This window comes from Vulpes lagopus, chromosome 24 (assembly GCF_018345385.1).
Source record: "Vulpes lagopus strain Blue_001 chromosome 24, ASM1834538v1, whole genome shotgun sequence".
Lineage (NCBI taxonomy): Eukaryota > Metazoa > Chordata > Mammalia > Carnivora > Canidae > Vulpes > Vulpes lagopus.
The window spans coordinates 34,994,933-35,011,107 of record NC_054847.1 but is presented as its reverse complement, the minus strand read 5'-3'; the positions used below and the strand labels follow the sequence as shown (position 1 = coordinate 35,011,107).

General features: G+C 51.3%; 2 protein-coding genes across 5 annotated transcripts in view; both read right to left on the bottom strand.

The window, feature by feature from the left end:
* The window catches only part of SMAD4 (SMAD family member 4), a 54,393-nt gene extending 50,111 nt beyond the window's left edge, over positions 1 to 4,282 (bottom strand). The window contains exons 1-2 of one of the 4 annotated variants that reach the window (XM_041739862.1): positions 3,399 to 4,268; positions 1,148 to 1,322 (exon numbers count right to left, since the gene is read on the bottom strand). The gene's annotated coding sequence lies outside the window, so the exon portion shown is untranslated. Of the gene's footprint in view, positions 1 to 1,147; positions 1,323 to 3,398 lie in introns of all 4 variants that reach the window. The other 3 variants (XR_005985511.1, XM_041739861.1, XM_041739863.1) reach the window with 3 other exon arrangements.
* LOC121481882 (spidroin-1-like) lies at positions 1,168 to 6,174 on the bottom strand. The gene is made up of 4 exons (XM_041739482.1): positions 4,263 to 6,174; positions 3,470 to 4,032; positions 2,269 to 2,371; positions 1,168 to 1,322 (listed from the first exon to the last, which is right to left on the bottom strand). The coding sequence occupies exons 1-4, from the start codon at positions 6,172 to 6,174 to the stop codon at positions 1,168 to 1,170; spliced, it is 2,733 nt and encodes a 910-aa protein (XP_041595416.1).
* Between the last annotated feature and the right edge of the window lie 10,001 nt (positions 6,175 to 16,175).

The following is a 16,175-nucleotide window of genomic DNA, read 5'->3' as shown; positions in this document are numbered from 1 at the left end:
TTACATAAGTAAGCACTACCCTAGTTTCTATCCACTCTCATAGTTAATACAAATTTTCCTGGATGCCAATCACACCAGAAAATAACGTCAAGGTGACACAACCTAAAATACCTTGTTCCTGAGAAACTGGAATTCAGCCACATTTCCCATCACCAAAATTACACATTTTAAAACGAGGGATAAAATCCAAAAATTCTAAATCTGACTCATTACCAAGCATATGTTTTGTCATATTATGATACAAACAGTATCATACTGAAAGTTACTCAAATATCTACACATATTTATCAACTGTTTGAATTTCTTTTTAAAACAACCAAATCTTCATCAACTGTTGAGTAAAAAGCCCAAAATTTGGTAATTTAACAAAGTTATATTATATTCTGTGTTATGCTGATCCAAGTCCTTTAACTTTCATTTAGTGTAGAAAATAATGAAATCAACGGAACTGTTTTAGTTGTTAGTTTTACACATGATTAAGCATCAATTCAGAGTCAACATTTCATCATCGCTTAAGCAAAACAAAAATTTCTGCCTAACCACACAATCTTCTAGAAAAAAAGGAAATCAAAACATGTACAATGAGCACTGAAACAGCCAACATAAGATGTTTAAAGCCTTGTTTACTATCAAAATCACTGGATGGAAGATGAGAAAAAGTTAGGCATGAGCTAACTTGAAATAACTTTAAACATAAAAAAAGGTACTCAACAAAATAGGCAAAATTTTAGACAGGACTAAAAATGGGTTTTAAAAGTAACGAACGCGACAGATCCTGCAGGGTTAAGAGCCCTAGTAGAGGCCGCAGCAATTCACAGCTCAATTAGGATAGTGTCTAATGACGTTACTACAACACCAGCTCAATCAGAAAAAAACAGCTTCCAAGCCAGAGAGAGGGCTGGAGTGTGACTGGGCAGCATAAATTAGTTTAATGCTTTTTTCTCTTTAATATGGGGGGGGGGGTGTCTAAAGGGGAATGCAGAAAAACAATTCAGACACAAATAAACAGTTCAACCAAAATGTAGCTTCAAAATAAAACATACATAGGTTTTTAGAAGATTTGCTGCTTCGTAGTGTAAGCAGCGTTGCTTCAAGCAGCAAAGCCATTAGAAAAGACCAAAGATCTATGTAAAAATTTCAAATTCACCTTCTCAGCCCAAATTTCCATCAAATCTGAAACTGACGTGCAATTCTTTTCTGAGCTCGAGATTTACAAGGCGGGCACTCAGCTAAACAGAGGAGCTTCCGCTCAGGCCCTCCTACTCGGAAAATCAAAGAATTAAGAAGATGCAGTGCCTCTTTAAGCAACCTCACCCAAAAACCTGGAAAGCAAAGAAAAAGCCACTTCTATTAACAGACCCACGAAAGGTTCTATCCATTTTCTCTAGAAAGGCTCTTAGGTTTAATTCCGACAACTTAAACCTACACAATTCATTACCCCCTTTAGACCCCAAAACCCTGCGAGTCCTGTTGGTTCTGGTAACAAACCCGTTTAGGGAAACAAAGTCACAGCTCATGAAACAGCAGCAGGACGTCATATTTTAAGAGGTTAATCACATCATTTACAACTTGAAATGTCACATACTCGGCATATCAGAACTTTTCATAAGAAAAAATAATAAGTCCTTAACGGAAAAGTCCTCACGCCTCAGAGGCTGAGGCTCGCGGGCAACACGGCGCAGGTGCAGGAAGGCAGGCGCCGGCACCGCGGCCCACCCACCCAGCTGCGTCCTAAATCCCGTTACTTTTTCAAAGCGTGGATTTCCTTATTTCCTCTTAAGACTCCACGGTCTGTTCCAACAAAAACTATTCAACTTGCTTTTTTAAGATCCACAGAGCCAACTGCTGCTGAGACTCAAGGGGCGCTCCCTGCAGGGACTAGGGTGCTCCCCGCGGGGACTCAAGGGGGCGCTCCCCGCTGGGACTCAAGGGGCTGCTCCCTGAGAAGACTAGGGTGCTCCCTGCGGGGACTCAAGGGGTGCTCCCTGCGAGGACTCAAGAGATGCTCCCTGCAGGGACTAGGATGCTCCCTGCGGGGACTCAAGGGATGCTCCCTGCAGAGACTAGGGTGCTCCCGGCGGAAGACTAGGATGCTCCCTGCGGAGACTCAAGGGGGCGCTCCCCACGGGGACTCAAGAGGACACTCCCTGCAGGAACTCAAGGGGGTGCTCCCCGGGGAGACTCAAGGGGACACTCCCTGCAGGAACTCAAGGGGTGCTCCCCGGGGAGACTCAAGGGGTGCTTCCTGCAGCAGGTCGGGGCCCCTACCCAGCCTCTGCACCCCAGCTCCTCCGCACTCCGGCTCGCGGTCAGGAGATGCCCAGGAGCCTGCTGCGCCGCGTCCATGACCCCGAAGGGCCCGCATCCCCACCTCAGAGTACAGCGCAAAAGGCATCAAGGAACTGGGTCCAAAGTGAATTCATCGGAAATAAAATGTGTTCGTGAAAAAGAATCTTTCACCAGGGCTTTGGGGGGGGGGGGGTGGCTGCGCATCACCACCAGCAGAGCTGTCGGACACCTCTCTAGGCCCCCAAAGCCACCTTTCAAGTTAACCCAACACGCCCATTTCTTTGAAAATCTTCCCTGAGAAATGATAACCTCAGTTTTTGGGGCAAGTGATGGAGCCACCGCCCTCCGTCCGTCCTACAGAGCCTCACGCCCAGCGCTCGCAGTCCCAGCAGCGGGAGAAACTGGGTCTTTGGGTTTTCATTGGGAGTGGGGTGGGGTGGGGTGGGGTGGGGGGCGGCCGGGTGCTGATTAGGGGAAGGATTGAGGGGTGGAGGGGTGGAGGGTAGAGGGATGGAGGGGGGTGGACGGGTCGGGGGTGGAGAGGTGGGGGGGTGGGGGGCCGGAGTGGAGGGGCGGGGTGGAGAGGTGGAGGGATGGAGGCTGGGGGGGCGGCCAGGTGCTCATCAGGAGAGGGGGGAGGGATGGAGGGGTGCGGGGGAGGGGCGGGCGCAGGTCAGCGGGGGGGCTCCCTCCCTCCCCCCACCCCCGCCCGCTCCCGAGCCGCGAGAGCGCCCAGCGCAGGCCGAGGCGAGCGCCGGAGCAGCCCCGGCAGGAAGGGAAAGTGGAGGACAAAGGCAGCACCGACGTGTCCCCGAAACGGGAAACTTCGGGCGCGCTCGGCTGGGGCGGCGGGCGCAAGTCCTCGGAGCAACAAAGACCGACGGCGACGGCAGGGGAGCCGCGGCGGGCGCGGGGGCGCTGGGCCCGGGACGCGAGGCGCGAGGCGCGCGGCCCCCCCGGCCCCCCCGGCCCCCGCCCCGCCCCCCGCGCACACGCACGCGCACGCGCACACGCACGCACCGGCCGCCCGAGCCCGCCCCGGGGCGGGGAAGCCCGGGGGTGGGGGGGCGCGGGCCCGGCCGGGGAAGGGGAGGGCACGGGGCCGTTACCTGGGCTCCGCCGCCGCCGCCGCCGCCCGTCCGCGGGCCGCCGCTCCCCCCGCGCCCCCGCCCCTCCTCGCCGCCGCCGCCGCCCGCCGGCCGCCTCGAGCTCCCGGGCCGCCCCGCGCGGGGGGGCCCTCGGTCGCGGGGCGCCCGGCTCCCCTAGCCGCTCCCGCCGCCGGGCGGCCGCGCCGCTGAAGGGCCGGCGGGCAGGGCCTCCCGAGGACGGCGCGCGGGCGCCAACGCGGGCCCCGCCACCCGAGCCGCTCCGCTAGCGCAGCGGCGACGACGACCAGGGCCGTGTTGTTGCTGCCAACTTGTCGGGAGGCCACGGAGCATGCGCGCACGGCGACCACATCCGGGTAACTGCAGGCCTCGGCCCGTGCCCCCGCAGCTGCCTCTCCCGCGGCCCCGCCCCCCGCGGAGCGCCGGCGGGGGGGTTGTGCGCAGGCGCGGGGCGCAGGCGCGGTGCGCTGTCCGGCGGCGGGCGGCCCCGAGAGCGGCCACCTGCAGGGTCCCCTCCGGGCTCCGCGGCGCACGGACCGGCAGCCCGTGCGGGAGTGTGGCCGCGGGTCACGGAGGCCAGTGGACGGGGCTCGGGGGGCACTGCGATGGGGGCGGCGCTCAAGGACCTGCCACGCACCTGTTGAGGCCACCTGTGGGGCGAAACTCGGCTTTGCAGTGCGCACTTACTTGCCTCAAACTTTTCCAAGATGCGCGCATTTCTTTTATATTTAAAAGTTTCAGAAAACACGTACAAGTTGCATACTTTTGAATTTCTGTTTTATTTTTTACCACCTAGAAAAAACTTCCCCGGGGGGGGGGGAGGCCCGACGCAAGCTAGTGGCGGGGAAGCGCTCAGACCCTCCGTACGCCATCGCCCTGCGGCCCCGCCCGGCCCCGCGCCGGCCCCGCCCGCTGGCCCCGCACCCACTGTCCCCGTCCCGCCGTCCCCGCACCCGTCGCCGCCCCGCCGTCCGCGCACCCACTGTCCCTGCCCCGCCGTCCCCGCACCCACTGTCCCCGTCCCGCCGTCCCCGCACCCGTCGCCGCCCCCGCCGTCCCCGCACCCACTGTCCCTGCCCCCGCCGTCCCCGCACCCGTCCGCCGCCCCGCCGTCCCCGCACCCACTGTCCCCGTCCCGCCGTCCCCGCACCCGTCGCCGCCCCGCCGTCCGCGCACCCACTGTCCCTGCCCCGCCGTCCCCGCACCCACTGTCCCCGTCCCGCCGTCCCCGCACCCGTCGCCGCCCCGCCGGTCCGCGCACCCACTGTCCCTGCCCCGCCGTCCCCGCACCCACTGTCCCCGTCCCGCCGTCCCCGCACCCGTCGCCGCCCCGCCGTCCGCGCACCCACTGTCCCTGCCCCGCCGTCCCCGCACCCGTCGCCGCCCCGCCGTCCGCGCACCCACTGTCCCTGCCCCGCCGTCCCCGCACCCGTCGCCGCCCCGCCGTCCGCGCACCCACTGTCCCTGCCCCGCCGTCCCCGCACCCACTGTCCCCGTCCCGCCGTCCCCGCACCCGTCGCCGCCCCCGCCGTCCGCGCACCCACTGTCCCTGCCCGCCCGTCCCCGCACCCACTGTCCCCGTCCCGCGTCCCCGCACCCGCCCGCCGCCCCGCCGTCCGCGCACCCACTGTCCCTGCCCCGCCGTCCCCGCACCCACTGTCCCTGCCCCGCCGTCCCGCACCCTGTCCCCGTCCCGCCGTCCCCGCACCCGTCGCCCCCGCCGTCCGCGCACCACTGTCCCTGCCCCGCCGTCCCCGCACCCACTGTCCCCGTCCCGCCGTCCCGCACCCGTCGCCGCCCCGCCGTCCCGCGCACCCACTGTCCCGCCCCGCCGTCCCCGCACCCTGTCGCCGCCCCGCCGTCCGCCGCACCCACTGTCCCCGCCCCGTCCGCCCCCGTCCCCGCACCCGTCGCCGCCCCGCCGTCCGCGCACCCACTGTCCCTGCCCCGCCGTCCCCGCACCCACTGTCCCCGTCCCGCCGTCCCCGCACCCGTCGCCGCCCCGCGTCCGCGCACCACTGTCCTGCCCCGCCGTCCCCCACCACTGTCCCTGCCCCGCGTCCCCGCACCCACTGTCCCCGTCCCGCCGTCCCCGCACCCCGTCGCCGCCCCGCCGTCCGCGCACCCCACTGTCCCTGCCCCGCCGTCCCGCACCCACTGTCCCCGTCCCGCCGTCCCCGCACCCGTCGCCGCCCCCGCCGTCCCCGCACCCACTGTCCCCGTCCCGCCGTCCCCGCACCCGTCGCCGCCCCGCCGTCCGCGCACCCACTGTCCCCGTCCCGCCGTCCCCGCACCCGTCGCCGCCCCCGCCGTCCCCGCACCCACTGTCCCCGTCCCGCCGTCCCCGCACCCGTCGCCGCCCCGCCGTCCCCGCACCCACTGTCCCCGTCCCGCCGTCCCCGCACCCGTCGCCGCCCCGCCGTCCCCGCACCCACTGTCCCCGTCCCGCCGTCCCCGCACCCGTCGCCGCCCCGCCGTCCGCGCACCCACTGTCCCCGTCCCGCCGTCCCCGCACCCGTCGCCGCCCCGCTGTCCCCGCACCCACTGTCCCCGCCCCGCCATGCCCGCACCCGTCGCCGCCCCGCTGTCCCCACGGTGTCCCGCCCCCGCCCCGCCGTCCCCGCACCCGTCCCCGCACCCGCTGTCCCTGCCCCCGCCCCGCTGTCCCGCCCGTTCCCAAGCTGTCCTCGCCCGGCTGTCCACACGGCGTCCCGCCCATTCCCGAACTGCCCCCCACCACCACAGCATCCCGCACTCCTGTGTGTCCCGCCGCCGTCATCTCCCGTGTTTCCTGCTCCTGGGTCCAGGAAGACTTTCCAAGACTAGTTTTAAGGGATTCACTTAGAGAGCTCCCGTTGCTAGTGCACTACTTAACACAATGGCTCAGCTTGAGAAGTCACCTGAGGACAGAGCATCCTCTTCCAAAACTGTCATTCTCCCATATGTCGGAACAAAGTGACATTCTCATGCAGGTGCATCAACTCAAGATGTATTTATTTACTTTTTTATTTTAGAGTAAGAGGAGATGTGGGGGTGGGAGGGGGAGCAGAGGGAGAGAGAGAGAGAAGCCCAAGCGGACGACGTGTTGAGGGTGGACCCCACAACCCTGAGATCGTGACCTTAGCTGAAATCCAGTCGCGCAGGCAGCAACGGAGTCGTCCAGGCACCCCGACTCCAGATGTAAAACCCCCAGGACAATTCAGAGGGACAATTCAAAAACTGGCGTCTGATGAAAGAGCAAGTGACCTGAATGAACGGGTTATAAATTCTTTGCGAGTCAGGTGGTTCCAAGTTCTTTGCTATCAGCAAAACTGAAGGAAGGTCTAACCCGGTGGTCGGGTACCAGAGCAGCAGGTGGCTCCTAAGTTCCTACTTCTTTTTTTTTTTTAATTTTTTATTATTATTATTTATTTATGATAGTTACAGAGAGAGAGAGAGAGAGAGGCAGAGACACAGGCAGAGGGAGAAGCAGGCTCCATGCACCGGGAGCCCGATGTGGGATTCGATCCCGGGTCTCCAGGATCGCACCCTGGGCCAAAGGCAGGTGCCGAACTGCTGCACCACCCAGGGAATCCCTAAGTTCCTACTTCTACCTCAGAGGGAGTTAAAAGTAACATGGCTCTCGGGCACCTGGGTGGCTCAGCTGGTTGAGCGTCTGACTCTTGATCGCAGCTTAGGTCATTATCTGGAGCCTGAGCTCCAGCCCCACCTCAGCCACAGCAACACCCTTGTAACTAAGCCTCTTCGTTCCCATCTGTGTTACCTATTTCTTGCTGTGCAACAATTTGACCACACATTTAGCAGCTTAACACAACACGCATTTATTAGTTGACAGGTCGTATGGGTCGGGAGTTCAAGCGCGGCTTAGTTGGGTCCTCTGCAGGATCACAGGCCAGAGCTTGGCGGGGAAAGGAGGCACCTCCAGACTCCCGGCTGCAGGACCCAAGGCCTTAGTCCCTTGCTCACTGTCAGCTGCAGGTGGCTTTAGCTCTTTGTCCTGTGGCCCCCCTCCCCAGGGAGGCTTACAGGATGGCATTTGCCTCGTCAAAGCCACAAGGGGAGAGTCTCCGTGTAACACGCTGGTAACGACCATATGTGACATAACAATGTGTGCATGACCACACGCACCTGGTCACCTCTGCCGTGCTCTGTTGGCCAGAGGCACCTCACAGGTCCCACCTCACTCAAGGGAAGGAGCCCAGATAAGGGCTCGGATGCCAGGAAGCAGAGGCCATGCAGGGCCAAGTCAGAGCCCAGTACACCGTATCTACTTATGCCGACAATGATCCCTGCAGTCCCAGCCTCCTCGGAGTTTCTCTTCAGGTTCTCTTGACTTTCTCGCTTGAGGGAAACTTGACTTTCCTCTGGGACAGTGCATCCCAGGCCCCCTCCCAAGTAGTGGCCGCTGTGTTTTCACCCATAAGCCTCACGGGCTGTGCCTGGAAAGAGGTAGGTGTCCCCCTTGCTCCTCAAGAGACCACCCCCCCCCCCACTAACCTGCAGCTTTCCATTGTGTTGTCCAGTATCCCTCATTGCTGCTTTCATCCCCCTTCAGTTTTTCACCATTTGCTCCTGTCAGCCACTCCAATATCACTTCTGTCCAATCCTAGGTGCTTCTAGTGCACATGTGGATGATCTTTCCAATACCCTGACCTCTCAGGGCTGACTTCTCCTCCAGGGATCTGTCCCTCCTTAACTCAGCCTCTCACTCCCACAGGCATACTCACAGAAGCCTTATCAAACTTTGCAACTTCATGGGATCCCTGGGTGGCGCAGCGGTTTGGCGCCTGTCTTTGGCCCAGGGCGCGATCCTGGAGACCCGGGATCGAATCCCACATCGGGCTCCCGGTGCATGAAGCCTGCTTCTCCCTCTGCCTGTGTCTCTGCCTCTCTCTCTCTCTGTGACTATCATAAATAAAATTTAAAAAAAAAAAAAAAAAAAAACTTTGCAACTTCATCATAATCACAGTTTCAAACACCTTATACTCTGAACACCATCTCATACTCCAAATCTCCTTGTAGTGATTGTTTAAAGTACATATCCAGTCGCTCCCATCCTTACCCAGCTGAAGCCCCTGGCCAATCATTGCAATCACTCCCTTGCATGCACCCTCAACCCCGGGACTTTCTTCCCCCTTGGCTGTGCTTGCTTGGCCAAAACCACTATCCTGATCCAGCCAGCTCTCCACCTGCCCCACCCCAGTACCCCTGCATCTGAAAGTGGCTGGAGCAAAACACAATCACACTAGTGAGTTTCACTTTAATTTCATCACTTTTACCCTCCACTGGGCCCTCAGTGGTGCTCCAGAATCCCACTTCCCTCCTCCATCCTTCTGCATTCCAGACCTGACGTACACCTTCCCTTTCGTCTTCATTTCTCAGTTAATAACCTTGCTTCCTTTTTCACTGAGAAAATTGAAGCAACAAGATGAAAATCACCACGGAATCCCACAATCTCATCAACCCGTACCCACGTATCAACATCTGTAATCTCTTCTCCACTTTACTCTCCGTTATGTAGTTGAATTTTCCATAGCTCCTAGCTAAAGTCAGTCCCTCCATACGGCACAAATCCCAATCTTGGCTTGCCTAATCAAGATCATCACCATCACCCCAGCAATTATCCCCCCCCCCACCCACCGCTTCTTCTAATTATCAATGTTTCCCTCTCTGCTGGGTCATTCCCATCAGCTTAAGAGTGCCTGTAATTTCTCCAATCATACAAAATCTCTTTAACCCACTTCCACTGTCAGCTACTGCCCCATTTCTCTGCTTCAATTCCAACAAAACTTCTAAAGGAGTTTTCTATATTTTCTGTCTCTAGTTCTCCTCCCTCTGTAGCAGAATACATGTTATATGATACAATTTATATATATAAAGTTCCAAAACATGCCAAATACAATGCCTATGATAACTATGTTACTATGCCTATGTTACATGTGACTACATACATATGGAACAACGGTAACAATGCACACACAGTTACATACGTGGCATATTTTAGGTATCCAGCTGAGCAGGTCACCCACCCTTTTTTTTTTTTTTTCCAAGATTTACTTATTCATGAGAGAGAGAGAGAGAGAGAGAGAGAGAGAGAGGCAGAGACACAGGCAGAGAGATAAGCAGGCTCCATGCAGGGAGCCTGATGTGGGACTCGATCCCCAGACCCAGGATCAAGTCCTGAGCCAAAGGCAGATGCTCAACCGCTGAGCCCCCCGGGCGTCCCTCCCACCTTCTCTTAAAGTGACTCCATTCATGCTTCCATCCTTACCACTCTATCCAAACTATTCTAGGCAGGGTCAGCAATGCCTAAGTCCAGTGATCTATTCACACTTCTCATCTTAATTGACCTGTCTGTAACAGCTAACACAGCTAGTCACTTGATTCACCTTTTTAATTTTTTTTTAAACGACATCATCTCAGTTTTCTCCTTCATCACTGGTCCCTCTTTCCCTGTCTTATTTCTTCTTTGTTGATTCTCTTTTCCCAGACCTCTTCACCTTGCAATAACCTAGGGTTCATTCCTTGGATTCTTCTCTTTTATATCTATACTCATTTCATTTGTGATCTCATTAAATCTCCTAACATTTAATACCATCAGAGATATATGATATCATCCCTCATATATGATGACATTTCCAAATTTAAATTCAACCCAGACCTTAGCAGGCTACTGTACATCTCAAATTTATGCCACAAACTGAAAAATAGTCTCCCTCAAACCTGTTCAACCCACCAATTTTCCTGTCTGTTGATGACAAGTCCATCCTTCAAACTGCTCAGATCAAAAACCCTAGAGTCATGCTGGACTTCCGTCTTTCTTTTACATCTCAGGGCGAGTGCAGATTCAGAGTGTCCCTTGCCATTCTCATGCCTACCCCCTGGTCTGAGCCATCATCATCTCATGTTTGGATTAGTCTTCCAAAAACTCTCCCTGCTTTCAGTCTTGCCCCTTAGAGTCTGTTCTCAACATAACCAGAGTGATCCTTCTAAAACAGAAGTCAAATCATATCACTCCTCTGCTTAAATCCTTGCAATGACTCATTTCACTCAGAGTAAAAGTCTTTGTCCGTACAAGAGTCTACAGGGTTCTACAAGATCTGCACCACCACCCCACCCCATCATTACCTTTGTAATCTCTTCCTGTTTTCTCCCGGGTGAGTCCACTGCAGCCTTACTAACCTCCTGTATTGATCCCAGAAGATACCACCCATATTCCCAAGTTGGGCCTTTGCATTGGCTCTTCTCTCTGCCTGGCACACATTCCTGCCCCCTCTTCACCCCATCTGCAGTGCTAGCTCGCTACCCATTTTTGGTCAAATGTCATCTTCTCAATGAGGCTCGCCCTAACCTTTTTAAAATTACTACTCATTGGGCACCTGGGTGGCTCAGTGGTTGAGCATCTGCCTTTGGCTTAGGTAGGTTGTGACCCCAGGGTCCTGGGATTGAGTCCCATATCAGACTCCCTGCATGGAGCCTGCTTCTCCCTCTGCCAGTGTCTCTGCCTCTCTTTGTCTCTCATGAATAAATAAATAAAATCTTTAAAAAATTAAAATAAAATAAAATTGCAATTCATTTTGGTCCCTACCCTACACCCCAGATCCCTCTTACCTGCTCTATTTTTCCTCATAGCACTTCTACTATGCTATATTATTTGCTCATGTTTATGTTTCTGCTTATTGCTTATCGTCTATTATCCCCCACTAGAATATAAGTTCCATGAGGGCACGGGTTTATCCATAGTGTTTACTAATATATTCCAAGTGACTAGAGTTGCTATTGACAAATAGGAGGTACTTGATAAATATTTGTTGAATAAATGAATGAGGTATTTCATGCTTCTATCCATAACCAGTGAAAACTAGGGATAGAGTTGATCTGAACCATATCTTATTCCAGCAAAAATATTCTAAATTCCAATTTTAAGAGTTCATCAAAATTTATAATATTTTATGGTTTTTATATCAATTAGGTATTCAGAATTGTATTAATAACACAAGGTGATTGTTTTAAATTTAGAGACTCAATCAAAAATTAAAATTTTAAAAATTAGAGAGGGGCACCTGGGTGGCTCAGTGGGTTAAGCATCTGCCTTCCACTCAGGTCATGATCCCACGGTCCTGGGATGGAGACCATATTGGGCTCCCTGCTCAGCGGGAATCCTGCTTCTCCCTCTCCTCTGCCTGCCGCTCCACCTACTTGTGCTCTCTCTCTCTTTCAAATAAATAAATACAATCTTTAAAAACATTTTTAGGGAAATATGATAGGCTGATCAATAGAAGACTTTCCAGCCTAAAATCTGATATTATAATGTTGAGGTGCAAGTGGAATAGAAATATAAGATAAGGGAAATATAAGAGAAAAAGAGTGATGTATAATTTCTTTTTAAAGAAAAGCTTGTTTATGTATTTTTAAGTGGATGATAGATACATTATGATATTTAGATTCCCTTGGATACCCTTCCAGAATGATGTAGCGATCTTATTTTAAAATGCCAATACTTATTATGCCAGAAATAACAAACTTTGCCATTATTTAAACTTAAGATGAAACATTTTAGATACGACCTTCAAAAGTACAAGAAGAAACACAGTTTCTCAAATTTCCTTTAGGAGACATGCAAGCAAGAAATTTTGAAGACCACAGTCCCAAAGCACTCCAAGGGACCTAAGCTACCATCTTTCCTGAGACATCTTCAGGTGAAACATCTCAATGCTATATACATCTCTGACCTGGGCAGGCAAAGGCTTAAAAGCTTTCTTCCCCTTTTGTTTTCTTTGAAGGCTCACTTCCCCGACTTGGAACTTCCCCAGAGTAAGGACAAGGTAGAGCTTTCACCTTTCCATCTCAGAGGTGGAGACAGAGAGCTCCCACCTCCAGCACTACCCAGCAAGGAAGAAATATTAGAATAATTTTTAATGTGGAAGTGACCTAGCAATTGACAGCTCGGCATGAGTTAGCATCATGACATTTCAGAGTTAACCCAGCGTTTTAAAAAAGGATCTAAATTGCCCTTGAAAATCATTTAACATTGATTAACCTAAACACCATAGGCATTTCCCACATTCCTAAAGCACTATAGTAACCTCTATCATCTCCGTTGGCTTAAAGTGTAGGAAATTATGTTTGAGGGTGACTGAGACGCATTTGACTCTCAAGTGATTTGTGCTTTCAGCTTTATAGGAGGCCAAAGACCTGATGAGGACAAGAGAAGATGGGTAGAGTCAATGCTCCACTATTTATTTATTTATTTATTTATTTATTTAATTTTTACTAAAAAGCTGTAGTAACCGTTATCCATGCCAGGTCCAGCAAGGGCCACAAAGGCAGCTGTGGACAGAATCCCAAGTGTAGGAAAGGGGTGGAGGCAGGAAGGAAGGAATTAGGTGGGAGGGGAAGGGAAATCACAGCCCACCTTTGGCCACCGTCCTCTAAGTATTAACAGAGACCAAGAGGCAGCTAAAAGCAAAGCGCCAGAGCAGTACAAACACCTCTGTCAGCCCTGATCATTCATCCAATACACATTTTATCCAATACTTACCAGGTACCAATTATCAAGGGATTCAGAGATAAATTTACTATAGCCCATGCCCTCCATAGCTCCCAGTCTAGTGGGGCAAGTGTTCATAGGTAATTCTGATGATGTGGACATGGAATACTGTGAGAAAAAAAGAGAAGGAGCAACCTCATAATCTTGCCTGCAGAAGTTCAGAAGCTGTCACAAGAAAGTGACATTTGAACGGGGCTTTGAGGTAAAGTAGGAGTTTGCTGGTTAGAAAAATGACCCAAGTGAAAACTTTCAAGGCAGAGAAAACAGCCTACAAATAGGAAATGGTTGGTGTGTTTGTGGAATGGTTGAAAAAAGAATTCAGTATATGCCCAAAGGTATACTTGCCACATACAAACAAAACAAAACACAATACACCACTTAGAAGAGGATATACATGCCAACATTGTTTGCTGTAACAGGCTGTTGGAAAAACTCAAATGTTTACCAAAAGGAGACTGGATAAATAAGTTATGGCACATTCATACAATGAAATACCATCTAAGTAGAATGGTAATTTTCACTGTATGGAAAGATCTCAAAGGTTTACTGCCAAATGACAATGCAGAGTCCAAAACAATGTGTATATTATGCTACCTTTTTTGTTTAAAAGGAGGAAAAATAATATGTGTTTCTAATAACTGTGGATATATGGGGTAGGGTAGAAACTAGATGGGAGGAAATTTTTCATTATTTTATTTCTTTTATTCTCGAATATGTTTGAGAATACCTGTTCAAAAAATTTACCTGAAACTTGATTCAAACTTGAAATTCAAAGTGACTGGAACATATATGCTCATTCTTCTCCGTTAAGGTTCCATCGATAATCAGGGTGCTTGGCTGGCTCAGTCGAAAGAGCATAGGACTCTTGATCTCAGGGTCCTGTGTTTGCGACCCATGAGGAGCTTTACAACAGAGATCATTTAAAAAAAAATAAATAAAGTGGAAAAAAATTAAGACTCAGTGATCCTCTAGGATCCCTGATATTTATCAGGATTGGGTGCCCTACCTTTCTGCACCAACTGGGCTGTGAGTTCCCTGAAGACAGAGGTTCTCTTGAGGGCCTTCCACACAGCAAGCGTTTGTTGAGTGAATGCACTGAGGAGATGGGCGAGGCTGGAAAGAGATCTGGAGCCAAACTATGAAGGAAGATACGCTGATGAGTTGAACTCCATTGGAAGACAGCTATATTTGAGTTTTTACAGTTTTACTGGGGTACAATTTACATTTACAAGCTTTTTAAAATAGAGAGTTGGATGATCGGGGCAAAGGTACACATTGTGCAGCCACTACCACAACCCCATTTAGAACACTGCCTTCACTCCAGAGAGCTCCCTTCTGCCCCTTTGCAGTCAGTCCCCACCCCCATATCCCTGGCCCCAGGCAACCATTGCCATGCTTCCTGTTTTTGGGGTTTGGGTTTTTCCAAGACTCCATATAAATGGAATCTTACAGCACATAATTTTTTGCATCTGGATTTTTTTCACTCAGCATGATGTTTTTGAGATCCAAAATGTTACCGGGTATATCAGTAGTTAGCAGCTTTTTCTTGTGCAGGAGTGTTTTGTTGTGTGTATATTCAAAGCCATGGAAACAGAAACAGAAAGAAGATTCACAGATTAGTGGGGTGGATAGGAGAGGAGGGGAATTGAAAGATACCGGTTTCTTTTTGAGGTAATGGAAATGTTCTGGAATTAGTTATATAGCACTGTGACTATACTAAAAGACACGGAATTGCACACTTTAAAATGGTTAAAACACATGCACCTGAAACTAATGTAACATTGTGTATCAACTATTCTTCAATAAAAATAAACAAAATTGTTAAAATTCATAGACACAAAAATGGTGGTTATCAGTAGCTGGAGAGACATGAGGAAATGTTGGTCCAAGGGTAACAATTTCCAGTTATAAGATGAGTTAAATTCTAGGGACCTAACATAGAACATGGTGACTTTAATTACAATACTGTATTATATACTTGAAAGTTGCTAAGAGAGATCTTAAATGTTCCCACCACCTAAAAAAAAATTGTGATTAGGGGAGCTGAGTGATGTATTAACTAACCTTATAATGGTAATCATTTCCCAATATATACCTGCACCAAATCATCAAGTTGTATACACCTTAAATTTACAAAATGTTGTAGGTCGATTATATCTCAATACAGTTGGGAGAAAATAATTAAAATGGTAAATTTAATGTTATGTAAATTTTATCTTAAAAAGTTACATTTTAGGGGAACCAGGTGGCTCAGTAGGCTAAGCATCCAACTCTTGATTTCAGCTCAGGTCGTGATCTTAGGGTCATGAGATCAACCCTTAAGTCAGGCTCCACATTGGGCAGGAAGTCTGCTTGAGATTCTCCTCTCTCCCTTTGCCCCTATGTGCTCTCTCTCTCTCTCAAATCAATAAATCAATCTTTAAAAAACAAACCCTTACACTTTAGGTAAACATCACTAGCAAGGTTACTAAACAAACAGCCCTTGGAGGCAGGCTGACTTGGTTCAGGTCCCCATTTCACTCCTTACTAAGCTATAAGACAGCAGACAAATATGTCTCAGTTTCTTCATCTGTGAAACAGGGATAAAAACGGAGCCTGTGTCACTGAGCCGTAGGGAGGACTCAGTGATATCATGCCTGTAAAGCACTTAACATGGTACTGACAAGCAATACTATGTTAGCTAATACTGATTAGGTGATTATCAGTATTAGCTAACTTTTTAAATCCACCTACACTTGCCCTATGTCAAATCTATAAGATGTCTGAATTTATTCAATTCAACATGAAGCAGGAACTATTCTCAATCTATAGGTGGTGGAACTGAACCATTAAGAGATTAAAAATAACTTGTCCCCATATTGAGGAATTGGTCTGCAGTTTTCAAAAATGTCAATGTCATGGAAAGCAGACTGAAGTACTGTTCCAGACTGAAGGAGACCCAATAGCCATGACAATGAAATGCTGTGCATGGTCATGAGTTGGGCACGGAAAAACTGTGACATTATTGGGACAACTCACAAAATTGGAATATGGACAGTAGATTAGATAAAAAGTATTGAATCCACATTAGGGTTCCTGATTTGGGCAACTACAGTGTGCAGGGCCAGGACTAGGGTGTGGCAAGCAAGGCCTCCTAGGAAGCCTTCTCGGGGCCACTGACTCAGACGTTGCTTGCCTCCCTCTGAATCTGGCCCTGGGGTTATGGTGACATAAGAGAATGTCCTTAATCT